Here is a 22,483-nt window from a genome sequence, read left to right as displayed (position 1 = left end):
GTACAGTATTTATTAGCTCAGTACAGCCAGGGATTGTGACCACCAGACAGGGTGCTGTGTTAAGGAGAGCTGAGATGACTAGTGGCAGACAGCTGGTAAAATGTAAAGTGTTAGTGAGTATAAATAGGGAAATGGCTGAATTCAGTACAATGCTAAAGGCTACAACCAAGTAGAGTGTATTTGGAGATTGAACAAGTAGGCATTTTAATCACTAAATTGCAGAGCATAGGAGGATTCTGTCAAGTTCCCTTCTGCTGAATTTAAAATTCTGTTCCCAGGAAGGCAAAACACATCAACACTAAATATACCTGCCTGCAATTATATACCCGGTTAAATACATGCAAGTCCCACCAATGTCAATGGGAATTGCATAGGAACTGAGTAAGTAGTCAGGACTCAAAGCCACAAGATTATAAGATAACGCTAAGCAAGGCCAATAGTGCACTGCATTAGAAAACTATCTGTTTATTACGTAGAGTGAGGTGTGAGTGCGAGTGAGATATGGTGGTGGGGTCTATTTTCCCTTTTGGAAGCAGCCCCTGGTGCCGCCTGGAGTGCCATTCTGAAAGGCCTCTGACGGACTACTGTGGGATGGAAGGAACTGAAAAGCTCTGTGCAAACATAGAACACCATATGCTGATCCAAAAGGGTTTCATAAACCTTATTTTGCTACCTACCTAGGTCTGGAATAAGCTAGGAATTGTGTTGAAAATGCCAAAAAGAGGACCTGTCTGATAGCAAAGAAATTCTAGTATTAAGAAGGTAATTGAAAGGGTAACTAGGATAAAGTTTTGATGTCATACGAAACATGCGCCAGTTATTAACTATTCTTTTCATGTTTACTTCTGCTATAAGAAGTTATGTTACATACTGGAGGGTATCACCTGCCTCCACAATGAATCTACACATAAGCCACTGTGTCAAAGCAATCTACATTAGAACAGAAGGAGGGAGGCAATGATGTGACAAGTTGGTTCAAAATTGGCAGAACAAGACTCATACATCTACAAAAGGTGTTTCATGTGTTTGAAGTAAGTTAAACACATGAAGAAATATTGGGATGGGTTGTCAAGCATGGGTCAGGCCAAGCTTTATGGTTCATGGACTGCATTCCAACTGATGAGTATGAAGCTGCACAGGCTTGTCCTCATTACCAAAGATATCAATGAACTGGTGAATATCAAGTTATCAAAGAAGTTTCATCAAATATTACTTCATGAAGGGGCAAAATCCTACAATGTAGCAAAACAAATCTTCATGGTCTGAATCTCATTAAGCTAGGTTTTGAGAGATACAAGTGGCTCATGTTATTCTATCATGCTCACACAGCAGTGAAGAGCTTTGCACACAAAAGTTGATTTCATATTATTTTATCTTAAGGGAAAGGAATTAAGAACATTTCTGCAAAATATACCCAACATACCAAAACATTTGCTCAGATTAGTCTGCTTGTCAATGAAAACCTTGGCGGAGACAACATTCCCAAAAGGCATGAACATCTGCAGCAAATCTTGGTCCCCAAACTCCTGGGGGAGGTGGTAGATGAACAGATTGGCTCCCTCTGGACCTTGAAAATATCCATTTAGAGAAAAATTCAAAGAAAGCACAACTCTTTGGCTATTAATATTGAAGCAGAGATCAAAACCCATTCAGTTCTCAAGAGCTAGGGATGGTTCCAGAGTACTAAGAGTCATTCAACTCAAACTTGGCTGTGTCAGTGAAAACTCTGTCCACTTCCTGCCAAAAAGCTGCAGCTTTTAAAAATGTGTCTTCTTAGTCTTAGTTTCTAAATCATGTCTTCAGCAGGTAGGGGGGAAAAATCTCACAACTGCATACAAATGTGAAATAAATCTTTACAGTTAATTATGTGGGCAGAAAACTAGCTTCCAAGTTCCTATACCTTCCTTTCAAAGCCAGTCATCAATGATGCATTTACCATGAGCACACCAATGTGCTCTCTACATTCTCAATAAAGTCAGTGTCCTACCACCTTACTAGGCTATTGTACAGACTGAAGTTATTGTGTATGAAATGCACCACTTGAAATATGAAAACCATTCCCCACTTTCCCAGGAATCTGGAACCGTTAAAAGATTCTAAAAGAAGGGATAAAAACAAAATTTATGAAGGTTTTCAAAATTAAATGCAGCAGTGAAAGAAATATATATATATATAGAGAGAGAGTGTGTGTGTGTACCTGGATGCATAACAATAGCCAAAGGCTACTAGAAACAGTCTATGTACATTAGCCATTTGAGGCCAGGGAGCCAAAATATTTGATCTTTTAACATAATGTTTGTCTGTGGTTTCTATTGTTTCTCTCTCTTGCAAAAGTACAGGACTCTAGCTCTTAGAGAACCAACCTTCCCGCCACTGTCTTTCACCTACCTTCCTTTTGACTTCCAGCTGCACCAATACTCTGCTGCGTTAACAGACTCTGGTTGTAAAGTGTGGGCAAAGCTGCAGCGGCATATTGCTGGATCCCAGAGTAAGCCTGAGATAGGGCCTCCATAGTGCTCCCTGTGCCATTTGAGAGACCACCACTGCCTAGTCCACCGTTTAAGGCTGCCATTCCTAAGCAGAAAATTTGAATAAATGTCAGCGGTTGATTTGTCAACCAGTTTTAAAATCATATGTGTCAGAGCTGCCCAAGGTCCCAGCTCACAAAGGACCAACGCCAGGTCGTCATTATATACAAAAGTCTTTATTGAAGTTCAGTTTCCATTCCAAAGCCGTAGCGCGCAACTCTACGTCTTAAACCTTAGACCGCCGAAGTTCCGTCTGAATCACCTCCCCCCTGACACCAGTTTAAGATTCTCGCCCTGCTCCACCTCTTCCTCTGCTCTCTTCTCCTCTGGGTCCTCCTGTCCGCTGGGGCATTCCCCTTTCTGGACTCTTCTGACGCTGAGTCCCCTGACTCCTCCCCCTGTCTCCGGCGGGCTTTAGGACCCGGCTCCCAATCCTCGTTCTCTGCTGCCCCGCGCGCCTGTACTTTTGAACTTGGCTCTCGCGCCAACCCAGTGACCTTCCTCCTGACCGTTGCACTGCTTCTGTCACTGCTTCCCTCTTCCGGGATACTGGCCGGACCTGACCTCCCCTCCGTTGCCTGACTCTCCGATGGAGGCGTGGTCAGCCCTGACTCCTCTTCTCTCCCTGCTGGGGGAGACGCTACCCCCGATACCTGGGACTCTTCCCCCCCACTATGCTCAGGTGGGGAAGCTGGTCCTGATCTCCAACTGCTGCTCTGGGAGTCCCCGCTGGTCCCTTGCTTCTGGAGTGTCCCCCTTGGGACCCCCCTTGCCCTGGCCACCGGCGCCCCCTTCTGTGAATCTTCCGATTCGCTGGGTGGCTCATGGAATCTCTCGGGCCACTGTCATCTTCTCCTACGCTGCCCTCAGATTCTTCCCCTTCGCTCTCCATCTCCCCTCTTCCCTGTGCTTCTGGCTCCTGAGCCCCTGACAATATGTTATTATTAAGGGAAGCTGAGAGGCAACCGAAACAAAGGGCTCATTCTTTTCTTCATGCTAAACATACCTGCTAAAGAGCCAACATTGAGGCCTGCAGTAGCCCCTGCCAGTGTTTGCAGTGCTCCAAGAGAAGCCATTGGGTTAACAGAGGAGCTGCTACTGGAACTGGGTGATGATCCTGCTATTAAAAGGAAAGCATTAGACACCAATAGCTGCTTCCAACGCAATCACATCTTACTACTTTCACCAAGATGTGCACTAAAAAATGTTGCATTGAAGGTTTCAGTAATTTATACCAAGGAGAGTTAAAATACCAAAACTTAAAATTCCCCAATTGTGTACAGCAGTGTATTTTTATACAAAATGGAAGCCCTGGGATCTGACCAGCTGTAAACTCATATGACCCTAGAAAATTCACTTTATTGTATGGAACTCTGAGCATATTAGTACATGTTAATCCTGGGGGTGCAAACCTCAAAGGCTGTTTCACTGGTAACCTTGTGCCTAGACACTAAGGTAGGCAGGGGTCCACAAATGCTGGCACAGTTTAGAAGCCAGCCATTATTTGAGGTCATCACCAATTTCCTCCTCAGAATCTCTGAAATGAACAGATGCCTTGGGAGATGGAGTCTCTCTCATTTGTATGGAGAAAATAAAAAACCAGCAGGACTGCTGAGAAGGGACCTTTGTTGTTTGGTAACCTGCTTGGAAACCACAGTAGAAATGAGACCTCTGGGTGGGGCCTGCATAGTATTGGGTGCCTTGCTCGACAGAGGCTGGGAGCACTTGCCCTGATCAACTGGCAGCTAGACATGTTGATGCATGCACAATGGAAGCTGATCTGACATGAATTTGTACCATGCTGCATTACTAACATTTGAGTTCTACTACCTCAGAACAGTTGACTGCTCAGTAGTTGACCATGATATATCCAATCAGTTCACAAGTACTTCCCCTTTCCTACACTCTAGCCCAGAGGTGGGGGATGTCTGGTCCAGGACCAATGTGGTCGTCCAGGCCTCTCTATCAGGCTCTTAGGGCTCTTCTCTTCACAGGCCAGGGCCCTTCAAAGCCTTGCTCCTCACCCCCCTCTAGTTCTACTGGCCTGGCTGGAATGTGCCCTTAAACTGTAATAATACCTCTTGCTTGACTGGATGGAGAGATGCATGTGTCAAAACATCTGACCTTTTGCGTGACTGGACTGTAGCCTACTGTACAAAGGTAAAGAGTCACATCCATTATCCCACTCATCACTGGTATGCAGGCCCCAGAAGGCTGCCCATGAGAGAATGTGACCCTCAGGTTGAAAAATGTTTCCCACTCCTACTCTGGCATAGGACTTGCTAGATAACTGGGACCACTTTAGTTTCCATTCTTTCACATGAAGTCCTTAAATGAAATCCCTTAATTTCCTTCAAAGTCACCATTCATTTCCATGTATCAAAGTACAGCACTGCACTTAGGAAATGCCAATGCGTGGCCTGGTGTGCCTGCATCTGTGATCAGAATGCAAATTACCTTCTCCCAACTAATTATGACATGCAACCCTTCTCTCAATTCCACTTGACCCTGCAATACAGTGGTGCCTTGCAAGACGAATTCGTCTTCCGCGAGTTGCTTCGTCTTGCGGTTTTTTTGTCTTGCGAAGCACGGCTATTAGCGGCTTAGCGGCTATTAGCGGTTTCATCTTGCGAAGCAAGCCCATAGGGAAATTCGTCTTGCGAAGCACCTCGAAAAATGGAAAACCCTTTCGTCTAGCGAGTTTTTCATCTTGCGAGGCATTCGTCTTGCGGGGCACCACTGTATTCTAAAGCAAGTTGAAAATTGGAGAATCAGAACACAGGAGAAAAGATGAACTATATTCTGAAAAAGAACACCTTCTTGTGGAAGATGGCTTCAATGTTTGAGGACTACTTCACATGTTAAGCAGAAATGCATTTTATTTACAGATGCAACATATACCCAATTCTATCCCATATGCTGAAGGCACCTACACTGATTTGTTTCATGTTGTGTAAACAGCAGAAATGTGTTTTGGGGAGGCAGGACTAATCAAGTCTCCCCACAAAAAGCTTATGATTTAATGAGTAGCTGGCTCATTGTCATGTGGCCTTATGATATGCAAAACTGTATTATATCAAGGCATGGCTCTCTTACCTGAACTGGTGAGCACACTTAGAGGGCTGTTAGAAGAATTGAGTGCAGTGGTACCACTTGGTGTGCTCTGAGCTGCGCTGGCTGCAGCTGCTAATGCAGCTAGGTTCTGTAACTGCATTGCATTCAATCCTGCAACACATCAATGAATAGTGTTTCTGTTCTGGTACCACTAAGCACTAAATCACTACTGAACCCAGCAACCTATTTCTCCAACAGCATTCAGAAGTTACTTTATGGAGGAGAGTGAAGCCTAACATTCTCAAGCACCACAACCTCCTGATGCAAGAATTTTTTAAAAACTAATATTCTCACCTACAGGGCAACAACGTAAGGAGGGCCTACTGGATCAGGCCAATGACCATTTCATCTAGCTTCCTGTTCTCACAGTGGCCAACCAGGTGATTGTGAGTAACCTGCAAGCAGGACCGGAGCGCAAACACCACTTGCCTCTCAATGAATTTCCAGCAAGTGGAATTCAGTATACTGCTTCTGACCATGGAGGCAGAATGCAGCATCATGGCTAGTAGTCATTGAAAGCCCTATCTTGCATGAATCTGTCTAATCCTCTTTTATAGTCATTCAAGTTGGTGGCCATTACTACTTCCTGTAGGAGTGAGTTACATATTTTAACTATGTTCTGAGTGACAAAGTACTTTCTTTTATCTGTCCTGAATCTTCCAACATTCACAGCATAGGCAAAGGTCAGACAAAAGCAGACTTTTGCAGTTAGTAAAATGATAAGGAAATACACTAAAAAGTGTGGGATTAATTGGGAGATATTTAACCATTCTGCAAGCAACTCAAGATGAATGCAGGATGAATGTTATTTGACACAAAAGCTCATCACAAACAAATCAGAATGAATGCTCAATGAAGTCTAGACATTGTCTAACATCTGTGTAAGCCTGGTGCAAGCAAATCAGGATGAATTGTGGGCACCACAATTTAAGGAGGATACTGACAAGCTAGAACATGTGAAGAGGGTGACCAAGATGATAAAGGGTCTGGAAACCAAGCATTATGAGGTTGTTGGGAATGTTTAGCTTGGTAAAGAGGAGACTGCGAGAAGATATGACAGCCATCTTCAAATATCTAATGGCCAGTTACATGGAAGATAGAACAAGCTTAGGAACTGAACCAATGGATTCAAGTGAAAGGAAACAAAATTCCACCTAAACATCATGAAAAGCTTTCTGACGGTAAGAGCTATTCTACAGTAGGACAGACTCTCACAAGAGTTGGTGGACTCTTTCTCCTTGGAAGTTTTTAAGCAGCAGTTGGATGACCATCTGTCATATATGATCTAGTTAAGATTCCTGCATTGCGAGGGGTTGGACTAGATGACCCTTGGTGTTCCTTCCAACTCTACAATTCTATGATTCCATAACCTCTCCAGGGACTTAACCTAAATGGTGCAGGAGTTCTTGATCATGCTGTCCTACATTTCCCAGTTACAACTACCAATGACTTGAAATCCCTGTGAATGCAGCATGTTAAAGAGGGCCTCTGTAGTACAGTGGTGCCTCTGGATATGAATGCGATCCGTTCCGGAGCCCTGTTTGCATTCTGAAGTAAACATAAAACGACATTTTGAGTGTCTGCGCAAGCGGCGAAACCTGGAAGTAACACACTCCGTTACTTCTGGGTCGCCGTGGAGTGCAACCCGAAAATACTTAACTTGAAGCTACTTCAACCCGAGGTATGACTGTATCTTGTCTGGAAAAAGCAGAATTCAAATTATTCTGATTCATAGAATTGCAGAGTTGGAAGGGATCCTAAGGGTCATCTAGTCCAACCACTATTCAAACAGACCATATCAAGCGGCACACAAAGCAATAGCATCCCCAAATACCATTAAAAGGGTGAAATCTCACTGCCCACACAACTGCATGCAAAATGTTCTCTCTCAATTCATGGCTAATGTGGCACTGATCGTGTAATTGGAAAAAGGCCTCACACCACAGAAAACACTACGCACATACTAAACACAGAAATAATGAAGAGGCAGTGCAGAGAGAAGAGTAAAAATGCTGACCACAGCTGTATGTTCTTCCCCTTATTCACTGTATTGACATTAACCTGCCATCCCACCTCTAATTCAGTGTATGAGGTATGCACCATCTAATTTTATACATTTTTATCCTTTACAATATTGTTCCATGTGGTTCTTCTCCATTACCCTTAATACTTTCAAATGAAAAGCTTATTAAAGATAGCTGTGGCTCTTCACTGATGACTGTAGTCTCTTGTTCAAAAGCAATATTTTAAAAATAACTTTACATTTAATATGTAAAGCTTTTGTTACCCTGATGGTAAATTGTAGGTACTGGGACAGGAATTTTTTTGCCTTATTTTGCTAATTTTCTCCATTCTTAAAAAAAGAGAAGATATTAGCTGTAAGAGATACAACAAAAAGATTGCTCAAACACAAAAGCATAGATGCTAGACAAGTGATGCGAGGTGGAAAAATTTATGAGGTTTGCTGGTGCTTTATTTTTCTGTGAATATTCTTAATTTTATAGATTCATTACTAACAATGAATGGGTGCCAATTTCTATTTTTTAAACCTATATTTATGAAATACAACTAAAAACAAGCAGGTCAAATTAAGTTACTCTAGTAAATTTTCTATTGCAAACTGAATCCCCCTCCTCCCAAAATAAATTAATTCCAATTGATTCCCCTCCCCCAGAAAATCCACATTACTGAGCTAAACATATGTACATTCTAAAATTAAACACAGCTTGAAATTCACTATATAAAGTGAAGCAATATTTTTCCTGTTATTGTCTGACCATTACAAAATTTCCAGAATTGATAGAAAAGTAGATATATTAAATATGCCTGAGAATGAGGAACATGAGTTGGACAGTCACCTAACTGCAACTGTGCTTCTTACTTCTTCTGCATTTAGAACACTTCCTGCACATTTGAAATAAAATCCCTAGAAATAATGTAGAGGCAGTGCAGAGAGAAGAGTAAAAATTCAACTCCAGACTCTTCTCTGTCATAAGCAACTGAGAGCCATCTTCACTGACATTAGCATATCATACCACACTTTCTTAACAGCCTTCTCATGATTCTTTTTCAATATGACATTGAACCTACTTTCAGATTCCAAGGGGCAAGGAAAGAAAACACTCACCTCCCATTGGGTGGAGGCTGCCCAGTGTGTTCAGATTTCCAGAGGAGGCAGCTGCTGTCTGCTGAAGGAGCTGTAAATAAAGCTAGACATTACACCAAAAACAGAACAAGAGTGAGAATGAGGGCTGGCTCCACTTCTGGGAGACACTGCACTACACCACAGCCAGAGCGCCGTCCTAAGTGGAATAGCCACTGTTCAAACAGACCATATCAAGCAGCACACAAAGCAATAGCATTCCCAAATACTATTAAAAGGGTGAAATCTCACTGCCCACACAACTGCATGCAAAATGTTCTCTCTCAATTCATGGCTAGTGTGCCACTGATTGTGTAACTGCAAAAATGCCTCACACCACAGAAAACACTACACACATACTAAACACAGAAAATAACACAGATTCTTTCTGTATTTATGCAAAATGAAAACCTTTAGAAGGCCAGTACTTCAGTCCTCATGAAACAGTGACAGATTCCTCCTCACCAACCTGAGCATATGGATACTGTTAAATGGTAGCAACTTAATTACCTACTCTCACCAACCTGCCCATGAAACACCGAGTTTTGCAACAGAACATCAGCACAAGAATTCTTCTGCTACAAGTACGTAATTATTGTGGATTTTGCACAGAAACTGCCAGGGAAACTCACTGCTAAGTACTGGGGTCCAAGTGTGTTCAGTCCAGCCAGGTTTCCCCAAACTGATGCAGCACTGATTTGTTGCATCTGCTGCTGGAGCTGCTGTGCAATTCGTTTCTGTTCTTTATCCTTTTGGGTATCTGCAAATTTCACTACGATGGGAGAAGAGCATCCCTGCAATATCAATTCACATAGTTATACTTTATACATTACCTCCAAATGCCACAAATAACTCTGATCATTTAGAAAAATACACCAATCTTATTAAAGCAATCTGCTAGCTTCCTAGAAAACTTCAGAGTTGTAGAAACCTGGCATTGCTGCACATACAGAACCTTCTGCTCTTTCCAACCGTTAAGGCCTGTGTATGCTCAATGCAAACTATCCCAGTTACTCTAAATAACATTTCTTACCTCCATGGTCTGTGCTTGGTGCATTGCTTTGATTGCTGTTTGTGCCATAGCTCTTGTTGTAAAAGTCACAAAAGCACAACCTGGGAAGATAATAGGATCAAATTCACTTGCTAAGTTTACCCAAACCTTTTACAAAAAAAGCGGAGGTGGACATTCTGCTGACTTCAAAGATTTAAAATGCTTTCCAGTAAGATACTTTGGGTGTGAGAGATCTCCAAAACGATCAACAGTTTCATACCAGCTCCCCATGCTTACCTCGACTTAAGCCATCAGGACCCCGTAGAATTCTGCATTCTTCAATCTGCCCAAAGGAGGAAAACATCATTCTGATATCATTTTCATTGCACTTCTTTGATATCATCCCAATGAACAGTTTCCTGTCTTCCACAGCTAAGAGAAGAAAAAGGAAAGTCACTTATCTGCTGTGACTAAAGAAGTAAGTAAAATTATATAAATAGATTTCTTCACAGTTTATCTACAAACACACCCCTCACCGTATGAACCCAAAATTTTCTCCATCCGGTCCCCCAAGCAGATTTTGAGGGGGCAGGGGGGCTGTAAAGGAGAGGAAGCGAAGTTCTGCTCTGTAGTGTAACTCCACTAGCAGAATAGGAGCACTGGATACTGTCACTTAGATTAAGAATTGATTAAATAGAGAGATCTTCTCATTGTACATTGCTATTTGGCATATTTTTGTTGGCAATATTAATAAGCTGTTCCAGTACACAAAAATGTAAAACCATAATTAAAATTTAAACCACGAATTTAAACAATGAACAACTTGTTCGTTCTTGAACAAGCTGATAGACAAATGAGCACATATTTGTATTTTATATAATTACATAATTTGTAACAAAGAATGTATTATACATCAATAAACCACAGAAAATGAGAAGCTTAAGTAGTCTACAGTGCAAAAAACACTGACCAGCTTTTATTACTAAGAAATTGATCATCCTTTTAATATAAATAGAAGACAGTGATTTCTCATTTAACATAGGTGGATTTTACAAAGTAATTTCCAGTATGAAACAAGCTTGCAAGCCTGAATACAATGCTCCATTAAAAAAATAAAATCTTTGCATACTGTAATAGATTATAATCTTCTTTTAGAATGGTTTATAGTAAGAGAAGAGAAAGTTGTGTATATAGAGCAGTCTTGTAATTCTAGATGCAAAACTATATGCCAGAGATTATCTTCATTCAGTAGGCAGCAAAGATAACAAAATCATTCCGAGAAAGCAAATATATTGCTTTCCCCCTTTTCTTTTAGGATCACAATGAAGCCTTTGCAATGAATATGTTTTATAGAACTTGAAGCTGAACCTGTAGAAGTATTATTAGCATTTCCTCAACCAAGGGAGAGGGATCAGCTTCTTTCACTTCTTAAGTGCAAAGCAAAAGGCAATGCACAAAGGCAATAGTAGTATGGGATACTTTAGTAACTTGGATGCTGTTTTCTAAGTCTAAATCAATGAACTTTCCATATAACAGACTTATTAATTTGAAAAAAGCCTGTTTTACATACACTTACCATTATTCTTTTCACTGTCGGCTGGCTTCATTTGGATGGGATGGTGCATCTGTAACACAGATAAAGCAATTAGGATTGGGAGTGGTGCAGAGGTGGAAATCAAGTTTTGGGGAGTAAATCACCTCCAGCCACAACTATACATTCCTTTCAAAGCTGTTGTAACCAGGGAACTTATAAATCCATTTTTACAGATACTAATTCAGAGGACAGAGAAGACAGTACAGGCGTCTCCCCACTTATGCACAATCAACTCACACGAAGTGCCGGAAAATAATTCAGTAATTCAATTCAAACTCGGAAATGGCAGGAGAGAGCAGGAGAGTCCTTGTGGAGACCCTCCCCGAATCCTGAAGAGGACGTCAATGAGGACAGAGGAAGCACCTGAAGAGACCTGAAATGCAGCAGGACTTTGTTTATGCTGCTCAGCCTTCCCACCTAACAGCTGATGTGCAGGATAGCTCAACAGCAGCTGCCCCTTTCCTGTATGTCCTCCTGCCAGCCTCAGGACTTCAATTCTAGCTGTGGATACATTATTTTTGGTACTGATTGAAGAGAGAGCAGCAGAGAAGGTGTTTAAAGGGTGTTGAGAGGGTACTCCCAACTACAATGGTACCTCGGGTTAAGTACTTAATTCGTTCCAGAGGTCCGTTCTTAACCTGAAACTGTTCTTAACCTGAAGCACCACTTTAGCTAATGGGGCTTCCTGCTGCTGCCGGAGCACGATTTCTGTTCTCATCCTGAAGCAAAGTTCTTATCCCGAGGTACTATTTCTGGGTTAGCGGAGTCTGTAACCTGAAACATATGTAACCTAAACATATGTAACCCGAGGTGCCACTGTATATGTTTTTTCACTTGTGTATGTGGGGCCCCAGAATGTAACCCCCATGTAGGTGAGGAGTCGTATTTGTATTAGTCAAGCCAAGGGGCTCCACATACCCCATCCCAGAAAAGATTGCATCCTGAGTGTGGATTCATGCAGAAATACTGAAAGAGCAGATTAAATAGATGATGCCTATTGTCTTACCCCTGGGAGAATCTTCATGTTATGAAGAGCATTCTGTGCTTCTAGTGCAGCTTTACGGGTATAAAATGTAACAAAACAGCATCCTGTAATGCAAACAAGTTACATGATGCATAACATATAAAAATAATCCATTCCAGCATAAATTATTTGATAGCAGACTACATTAAGTCAAGGTGCCACTAACTGAATTCTGAATATTTGAAGGGTAAGATTCATATCAAAATTAATGTTTCTAATGCCTTCACTATTTAACATAGTTCAGCCCCAATTATATAAGTGACTTACGTATTCACAAGACCCAAGGCTGGAGGTATGCAGAACTTGAACTAACAAGAAATCAACTATTCCTCATTTGAATGTTGTTGTTGTTTAGTCGTTTAGTTGTGTCCGACTCCATGGACCAGAGCACGCCAGGCACTCCTGTCTTCCACGGCCTCGCGCAGTTTGGTTAAACTCATGCTGGTAGCTTCGAGAACACTGTCCAGCCATCTCATCCTCTGTCATCCCTTTCTCCATGTGCCCTCAATCTTTCCCAACATCAGGGTCTTTTCCAGGGAGTCTTCTTTTCTCATGAGGTGGCCAAAGTATTGGAGCCTCAGCTTCATGACCTGTCCTTCCAGTGAGCACTCAGGGCTGATTTCCTTCAGAATGGATAGGTTTGATCTTCTTGCAGTCCATGGGACTCTCAAGAGTCTCCTCCAGCACCATAATTCAAAAGCATCAATTCTTCAGTGATCAGCCTTCCTTATGGTCCAGCTCTCACTTCCATACAACACTACTGGGAAAACCATAGCTTTAACTATACGGACCTTTGTTGGCAAGGTGATGCCTCTGCTTTTTAAGATACAGGGTCCCAAATACGATAGTATCTTTTCCCAATTTGCAGGGAGCTTTTTTTTTAGTGAGAGCGCAAAAAAAATGTCCCCTTTATCTGCATCTTGAAGCAACATCCTTCACTATGCACATTTGGATTTTGAGGTCTCATTCCACTGCATGACACTTTAGTTTTCAGAATTCACAATACAGCAGATAAAACCCTTTTTTTACTATTGCAAGTTAACTGCTCATGGTTGCACCTTATTCTCACCTCATCAGATGCTTATTAGTAACACTAAGAGTAAACCTTTTCCTACAGTCTTACCTCCTGGCCTGGTCAATAGTTCAAGACAGAAGTAGATGGGGGGTCAGGAGCTTACACCTTTTGTGGCAACTTCCTGAAACTCTTGAGAGCCTTGTTTCACACTTTGAGACTGAGTTGCACAGGTCAAAAGACAGATCAATCTTGTAGAAAATGTTTCAATGGACATCAGGTGGACACTCCTTGCTTGTTAATCTTATCAATAAGACACCCAAATGGAATAACATTATGTGAATTATGTCCCCAACTTAGGGCTACTTCACACATTTATGCTTTTTCAGGAGAAAACCTATAAAATAAGCAAACTATGCAGGTACAGCTCAACGATAAAACTGTCAACATGTAGTGACATGCCCAAGTTTGCATCTGCATGTGAAGAACAGACATCTAAACTAACCTTCCTACTATCTGCTTTTCTTGCTACCACACCAAATACAGCAATATTAAGATCATGAATGGATCGCGATATCAAAACAACACAAAGACATGCTTTCTCAGAGTAATAAGTGTCAATAAGACGCATAACGATCTTGGACCAAAACGTCCAGTAAAAAGAAAAGAGAGAGCTCTCACCTTTGCTCTGAGGAGGATTTTGGCTCCTGTCCCGCAGGACATTTATTTCATAGACAGCACCATACTGTTCAAACAGATCTCGCAGATCTTTTTCAGACCAACTCCGTGGGACCTGGCCCACAAACATCTTGATGGCATCAATGTCCGGTTGGTCAGGATGGTCTAGTGTGCCATTCATTTTCTTTGAGCTGCATGAGTCAATGAGAAACATATGGTAAGGGTCCTCCTAGACTCTGTCCCAACCAACCCTTCTTCAAATGTATTAGAAAGATAATAATTAAAACTCAAAGTGTTGCTTATCTGAGATATTCAGAGAACATATTCTGTCCACTGAAAACCAGGCACGTGGTGGGAAGAGAGAAGAGACACTTCTCCAAAGACTTGATTGCCTTCAGATGTCTCAGATGAATTTGCCGTTTTCTCCCCCAGAAACGTTAGCATCTTAGAAATAAAATGTATTATAGTCTTGTATAAAGGGTAAACAATGGTTTATTGAAAAAGGAAAACTGAGCTAAAAGTTGGTGTACTTAAAACTAATGAATTTAGTAGTAAGTATAAAGATGAAAAAATATCACCAATCCCTCTAACAGCAAACTAAAGTGCTGAGTGTCAACAAAAATGGGAGCAAAAACAGGGCCACTGAGAAACAAAGGGAGGTGTCAACCTGCCTGGGAGAACCCAATGTTTGTAGACATATAGAACTTTAAAAAACATTAAAAAACCATAAAAATAAAATTCCTGAATGGGAATCCTAAAAATAGACCAATGGTTTGGTTTGGGTATAATACTCTGCATGCAAGAAAAGACCAGCTAAAACTCTGAAAAGCACTCATATTCAGAAGTGACGACACACAGCAACGTTTTGCTGCAGGTGCCACATATCTATACTAATACCAAACTCAGCATCATCCTTGATAGGTCACTTAGGATCACTGAGTTTACTATTTGCACAAACTTGAACTGTGTCTGTATACTTTGGCAATTCAATGGACTGAGCAGACATCCAGGAGCAATGACATGTGAAGATCAATTCAGCGTCAGTTAGAGTAAAAAAGGAAGATGGGGAACAGATATGCCCCTATGGCACAGGTGGGGAGCCGGGAAGACGTTTGTGCAGCCAAGGCTCACCCATCAGCTGCTGGGCAAAGATTAAGACCCTTTGTTCTTTGAAGATAAGCAGAGAGCGGCTTGGCCAACTGCTCTCTGAAGCACCTTCACCCTCATTTTCACACTGCTCCAGCAAGGGTTCTCCACCTGTTAGTCATGTGATGTCATCTAATGAGTTGATATTAAATCCTGTTGCCTAGGAAGCGTGATCCTGTTCCCTGCAGACACCAGAGAGGCACAGCCAATGCAGGATAAAATCCTGTCCTCCTGCTTATCAACTAATGTTGATAAGATGGGCGGGCAGGAATGGTTTGGGGGAAACGGCCTCGTGAGCCAAACTGGACCAGCAGAAAGCCAAACTTGGCCTGGTAAGCAGAAGTTACCCACCCCTGCACTATGAGATGTACATTCAAACTTGTTTCACCTTTCAAGCTTAAAGGCAGCATATTTTGGGGGGACAAGAAAACAGCAACATCCATTCACTGCACTGCACCACTCAGATTTGTGGCTAGATGAGTAGCTTCCTTCCTGCTCCCCTAGCCCCAAACCTCAGTAGTCAGCACTTTAGGGTAATTGTGCTACAATGGTAGATTGCTGAGTTTCAGGTTTAAATGAGCAGGGCATTGTACAAAGGAATTTGAATTTCCCATTTGATCATTCCACTTATAGGCATTCAATGTCTTCCTATTTAAACCAGTATTTCATAATCCACAGACACTATGACATATTTTTTCAAAACTGAACAAGTCAAGAAAAATAGCAACCTTGCTTTAATATCAGAAGGCACACAGATTCAACCTAGTAATTAACTCTCATCATCAAAACATTTAATACTTACATTAATTACAAAAACAAATTAATTGTTATTGTAAAACATTGGATTTTGAATAATAAAAATAATGAATTATTATAACTTTTAACCATGTCAAGTACAATTTCTACTGACTGAAATAATTCACTGAACAGTTCTTGTCTTTTGACTTTTACCATAGAATGCCAGGGCCAGTGTACAGTTGCAAAATTTAAAATAACAAAACCCACAGTGGTGCTCTTAGCTTTACTGGACCAAAGTCAAACAACAGTCAGTCAACTGACTGCTTGTCAATCCTATTGATAATCTGTGAATTTGAGACAAAGGAAGAAGCACTATTCAGAATACTGGAACAGACTGTAAATAATATATTTACTGAGGCTTCCAGGTTCTTCCATTCTGTGGAATTTTGTATGAACATACTGATTGCCCCTACCAGATGTCGCTTCCACCATGAACCTATTGTTTAGGCAGTTGAATTTCAGATCTCAGTATCAAAGAATTAGGCATCTGGACCACAGACCACCAAAAAACTGCCAAAGCTTTCCTTTGCCTATGTGGTTTCTCTAGATAAGGACTAGGGAATCTGCAACCCTCCAGCTGTTGCTGAACTACATCTCCCAACATCCCTGAGCACTGGTCATGCTGGCTGGTGCTGATGGAAGATGGAGTTCAATGACATCTGAAGAAACACAGATTTTCATCCCTGCTTTATAGTCTAGCTACAGGGAGGAAAAAGGAGAATAAGGTTGTGGTGAAGGGACAGGAGGTAGACTTGTATTAACATCATGCTGCCCAAAGCCATACACTGTTCACTCCAACTTTATACAACATACACAGGGCTAATATTGCAGAATCTGAAAGTCATGCTGCAACAGCAAGGGAGTAACTTTTTGTACAGTATTAACTTCAGTTGTTATTTTTATCACTTTCCTTCTTGTGAACCACGTTAAGTGCCATTATTTTCAAGTGATTATTATAAGGGGATGGCTGACCCATTTATTCATAAACTCTATAAAAATGTTTTTAGTTTTCTCCAATACTGAAAGTTAAGAATTGCCTCCAGGCAACCAGACAGCAAGACTTTACAAAGTGAAAAGCATTTATATTTATTTCAGGCTGCTGCTGTTATAGGTTATGTTGATTTTTCTTTTCCACAGCAAAGTTTTATAAAGAGATTTGGGTGGTTTTGTTCTTTTTCTTATTTTATATATGTAACTTATTTTTAACGCCTTTCCTATCAAAAATGGTATGATTTTGGTGTTTTATTTTGCTTTTACAGGGTTTGTGACTGTATGTTTATTTTTTTTAAAAAATCAGGTACAAGTCCATAAAACATACTAGCAGTAAAAAAGGATTTATTCTGAAATAAATCCTTTTTTACTGCTAGTATGTTTTATGGACTTGTATGCTACTCTGCTGTAGATATTGCTGTATGAAAGTATCAGTAAATGTGGATATGCTTCATTTAACTCGATCTGTGACTCCTCAGGGGGCCCACACCTTTAAAAGATTTTTTAAGAAAGGGAGAGAGAGAGAGATGAATAAAACAAAATTTGGATTGGGTGTGCAACACGCATTGCCTGTTTGTGAACTGCCTCCAATCCCACTTCTAGGACATGCTCCGAAAACTGGATCTGTGTGATCTCACTGCTACCTCAAATGGTTACCCACCATTCCACACCTAAGAGAACAGTAAGATTATGTAGAATCAAGAAATATCAGAACAAGGCAGGCCACTTATTTTTCAAATGAATAAAACTGGGTTTTTAATTATGTCTACTTTACATAATTACTCTAAGATGGCATCTTATAGTGATCCAATATGCCAAACTCTGAAAAATTAAAAAATTTTTGAAAATGAATCTTGGAAAACTGAACTTGCTTTCCTCACATTAATCCTTGAACTAAAGGAACTAAGGATTTGAAATAAAAAGTTTTGAAGTATTCAACCATCAAATAGTTATTTTTGAATGTTACAGGTCCAATTTTCTTTAAAATGCATTTCAAATTCCTATCTTTCAAGAAAATTAAAATTGCAATAGGATGTAATAGAGCAATTTATGCAGTTGCCCTAGAAGTGTGAAACTCAGTTGTGAGGGACGTGCAAATGTGAATTATCTTTACTGATTATCAAAAAACCAAGGAAGGCTTCTTCAACAGGGCTTTGAAGCCTAAGAGATAATATTATTACTCTTTCAATATTTTATCTCGTTGTGCTCCCCAATATTATATTTACAATGAGTTTGTTTTATGTGCTATTAATTTCTTATTTGTATTTTTAATATTAGAAATTGCCGTAAGCTTCCCAGCATTTTTCAACAGGAAAATATTTGATTTTTAAAAATAATAATCTGAAGCTTTAAACTCAATTGAGAGAAAATAACTTGCCTTTTTATTCTTAATAAAAAAGAGAGGGGCTAAGTTCTAGAAGTCATATCTAAACTATTAATAAAATCAACAGCCCTTATTTTCACATATTGGTTGTGATACATGAAAGTACTGAAACTGTAGCTGATACAGATAGTTGATTCTCAGAAGGCTTATGCATCAGGATTTCTGGAATCCATAAATTAAGAAGTGTAGCCAGTTGTGCAAAACTGGCTGGATTACAGACTCCTGGGGTTGTATCCAATGCAAGTACTACTAAGAGTTACGAATGAAACATAAACCAAAGTTATCAATAAACATAACTAATTTAGGTTCACTAATTTCAATGGGTCTACTCCAAGTATAATTAATTGGATACAACCCCCAAACAACATGTTTTGGATCTAGGTATAAACAGGCGTGTCTCCTTGCCTTTTTGTAACCAAGTCCAAATACATGTTACTGAAATAATACTATTTCCCCCCATTTACTCGGACTCCAATGAATACACTACATCATCACCTAGTGTTGAATTATGAGTGTTTGTAAATTCTCTATGTAGAGTTTCTTCTGCTGTACTCTGAAACACAATGCACACACATGGTGCAACCAACCATGCTAGTCACTTTCTACTATGTATGTTAAATTGCTATCCCAGAGCAAAGTTAGATATTGAAGGGGCCAGAAGTAGCCCCAGTGCAATTGTAATAGGGATCCTTTGGGATTAAAACACACATTTGGGATCTTTCTGGATTAAAATCAAGAAAATAGATGTCCCACACTTACCTGAAAACAGTTTATTCCAATGAAGCTAATACCACGACCATTAAATGCCTCTGAATGATGCTTTGATAGCTACATGCATCCATACCATATAATTTTGATCAGTAAACTTTACTATTGTGTTTCAAGTATATTAAGGTGTCTGTACTTACAAGGAGCAGAAAATTAACTTAATGTGTAAAACTGCAAATCTAACATGCTAAAAAAGTACAATAGTTACAAATCAAGCTATAAAATTTCACAAGAATGTATTTGGCATTCCCTCCTGAACTGCGAGGATGTGCCACATATAGTGCAGAATTTAATTTATTTGTATCTTAAGGGCTATGTGAACCATAAAGTGTATTTCTCTAAAATTAACTCACCCTGGAACATAATCCTATGCTGGGTACAAACTTAACATACTGTCCCCAATTGAGTTCTTGTTCATGGAGTATCAACTCCAAGCATTTTTTAGGCTCTCTTCCATAAATTAACTCTAGGGTCTTATATGCCTCTTTTGGTTCTTCCCTTAATACAGAACAATAATAAAATCCCCCACCAATTACCTTCAAAAGAACAAATTGAAAGCAATCAGCATTAATGTAGATTAGCTATGAAAACAAAATACTCACATAGGGCTGGCATTCAAGGAGCAATGATCCACCATCATTTCTGGGAGGAAATCCAACTTAAAAGCAGCCATCACTTCTCTGCTTACCACAAACCACTAATGCTAGATCACTGTCCTGTCGAACCAATTGAACACCACCACTTAATTTCTGAGAGTCTTAACACAGTGATCCACACAAAATAACACTCAAACCACAAGAACACAAGCTTGGGGAGACCAGCAACAGACACCACAAAAACAGGCTGGACTGGGAAAGAAACATGAGGACCAGGATTAAAAAGGGGATGTGACCATGTGAAGAGAGACTCAGCTCAGTACACAATGAAAATGCTGATGCACTGGGCTTGTTTTGTGCAATTTTCCCTGGCAAAGCAGTACTGAGTGCACTGTCAGATAAACAGAGTGTCAGATCCATGAAGATAGTTGTGTGCAACAGAGCAGAAAAGAACACAAACTAGCTTCATAGCTTCCAATCAAACTCACTACCACAAAAGTATGAGCCCTTAAATATTTCTTTAGGTAGAATATTCTTAAAACAAGCATCATTACACTGCTTTCCTGGTTTGAGGTCAACTAATCACATTTTATGAGATGGTGGAAGCTTATTAAATCCTGGCTCAACATATATATAACCAGGCTCAACATGCTTGCTATGTGGGGCTGGGCAAGATTTCTACTTCTTTCAATAGAACAACATTTCACTTCAGCCTTGAGAATTGCATATAGAACAGGGAGAAATCCCAACTGAACCAATTGGTAAGCTTCCCAATTTCACTTGGAAAACAAGGTGAAATTTAGAGACTCCTGGCCAAAGAAGTCATTTCTTAATATGCTAGCTACAAGATATGAAAAAATCATCGATAGCATTTTTCACTGCAATGCACAATTCAGTCTGAAATTCTCACAGTGTTAAACTCTCAAGCTCCGGCATTAAGTTGAAGTCCTTTCTCCTTTTCCAAAATTGCTTTCCCACACATTAGTTAAAACCTTTTTCAGACGCAAGTTTTACCAAACTGACACATAGTTCTAAAAAAAAGGTGGGTAAATTATGCATATTAACTTTCCTACACCTACCATGGAGTGTCTTCTTTCATATGAAGTTCGGGTTCCTTGGTGCCTTCAAGGCTAATTCTGAACTACCGTAGAAATCAACTCTGATACCTGTTGAATGTACCAATCTCCATTTAGTTAGCTTGTTTATTTCCTGGCTAGTCTCTATTACTTCTATTGTTCTTACTTGCAAACCAGGTCAGAAGCTAAGTGCCTGGTAATACGATGGCTTATATTTACTGTTTCAACAACCACTTCTGGCGAATGACTGTCATGTTAAAGGCAGTTGGTGCTCATTGTCCTAAAGCTGTAGTGCTCAAACTTACTAGTTATACATAGACGATTAACCGCTTATGGATTTCTTTGAAATATGAGTCAGTATAATTTACCTCAATAAAAATAACTGAAGATGGGAACACAGAGAACCAAAATGATTAGGAGGTTGAAGCATCTCCCCTGTGAGGAAAGATTAGGCTTGGGGCTTTTTGCTTTAAAAAATGACAATAAGAGGGGCATGATGGAGGTGTGTAAAGTTAAAGTATGTAGAGAAAATGGAAATAGATCTCCTTCCTCTCAGAATCCAGTCACCCAATGAAACTGAATGGTGGGATATTCTGGGCAGATAAAAGCACTTTTTTCTACAGCAGAATTCACTTGTACAAGTTGAAGAAGTGATGACCACCAACTCTGATGACTCTAAAAGGAGATTAGATAAATTCATGGACGATAAGGCTATCAATCACTATTGTTCACAATAACTATATTATCTCCACTATCAGAGGCAATATGCCTCTGAATATCAGTTGCTGGGAAACGCAAGTAGGAAGTGCTGTTATGTGTCATGTTCTGCCTGAGTGTTTTTCACAGACGTCTGGTTGGTTGCTGTGAGAACAGAAAGTTGGATTAGATGGGCTTTTGGTCTGATCCAGCTAGTCTCTTATGTTGTTATGATTATGTAACCCAACTTCTTTAAATCTTTCCCCCCCATCACACTCAATACTCCTCTCTTTTGAGGAGTGTAAATCAGCAAGTGAAGATAAAGACAGAGGATTCTAAACTCAAGAGGGGGGAAGCAGAAGGATGAATTGGTTGTGCTTCTGCCATTACATGCAAAATGGGGGGTGACTATATTTAACTGCAGCAAAAGCAGTAAATAAGAGTCCCATTTTGCATGTTACAATACAAAACAAGTGTGCTTCTCTGTGCTATATGAGCCATCTCTCTGAGACTAAAACCTATAGATCCAGTGAACTGACCTCTCATAATAGAACCAAAGTCACTTTCCTGACACTGGTTCATGGTAGTCTACAACTTTAGTTTACAAACTACCGTATTTTTCGCCCCATAGGACGCACCGGCCCATAGGACGCACCAAGTTTTTTGGGGGGGAAATAAAGAAAAAAAATTATTTCCCCCCCAGGCGCTTGTGGGGCCAGCAGCGGAGAGAAGCGCTCTTCTCCCCGCCGCCCGCCTGCAGACCAGGTCCGGGGACAGTGGGAAGACGCGGTGCGCCTCCCCGCTGTCCCCGGAGCTTGCGGGGCTGGCGGCGGGGAGAAGCACGCGTCTCCCCGCTGTCAGCCTCCAAGCCACATCGGGAGACAGCGGGATGGCGGCGTTCTGCCTCCCCGCTGTCCCCCGAGCTTGTGGGGCTGGCGCTGCGGCT

The 22,483-nt window shown here is 40.6% G+C and overlaps 1 protein-coding gene and 1 long non-coding RNA gene across 12 annotated transcripts in view; both read right to left on the bottom strand.

The window, feature by feature from the left end:
- The window catches only part of CELF1 (CUGBP Elav-like family member 1), a 40,158-nt gene that overhangs the window by 8,015 nt on the left and 9,660 nt on the right, over positions 1-22,483 (bottom strand). For 2 of the 11 annotated variants that reach the window (XM_079951756.1, XM_079951760.1), the window contains exons 2-14: positions 20,845-20,931; positions 19,772-19,885; positions 14,087-14,274; positions 12,376-12,458; positions 11,352-11,400; positions 10,073-10,207; positions 9,818-9,897; positions 9,417-9,578; positions 8,770-8,851; positions 5,625-5,753; positions 3,535-3,648; positions 2,389-2,574; positions 1,424-1,567 (exon numbers count right to left, since the gene is read on the bottom strand). In XM_079951756.1, coding sequence (XP_079807882.1) covers positions 1,424-1,567; positions 2,389-2,574; positions 3,535-3,648; positions 5,625-5,753; positions 8,770-8,851; positions 9,417-9,578; positions 9,818-9,897; positions 10,073-10,207; positions 11,352-11,400; positions 12,376-12,458; positions 14,087-14,274; positions 19,772-19,842 — 1,423 coding nt within the window. In that variant the 5' untranslated portion in view covers positions 19,843-19,885; positions 20,845-20,931. The remainder of the gene's footprint in view (positions 1-1,423; positions 1,568-2,388; positions 2,575-3,534; positions 3,649-5,624; positions 5,754-8,769; positions 8,852-9,416; positions 9,579-9,817; positions 9,898-10,072; positions 10,208-11,351; positions 11,401-12,375; positions 12,459-14,086; positions 14,275-19,771; positions 19,886-20,844; positions 20,932-22,483) is intronic. The other 9 variants (XM_079951761.1, XM_079951762.1, XM_079951763.1 and 6 more) reach the window with 9 other exon arrangements.
- Positions 14,802-19,765, bottom strand: LOC307202886. Its single transcript, XR_013833044.1, has 2 exons — positions 19,161-19,765; positions 14,802-17,688 (listed from the first exon to the last, which is right to left on the bottom strand). It is a non-coding gene; the product is annotated as an uncharacterized lncRNA (long non-coding RNA).

This window comes from Podarcis cretensis (genome assembly GCF_951804945.1).
Source record: "Podarcis cretensis genome assembly, chromosome: 1".
In the NCBI taxonomy this organism is placed as follows: domain Eukaryota; kingdom Metazoa; phylum Chordata; class Lepidosauria; order Squamata; family Lacertidae; genus Podarcis; species Podarcis cretensis.
Note: the sequence above shows the minus strand (reverse complement) of the source record. Positions and strands in the feature narration are given on the sequence as shown.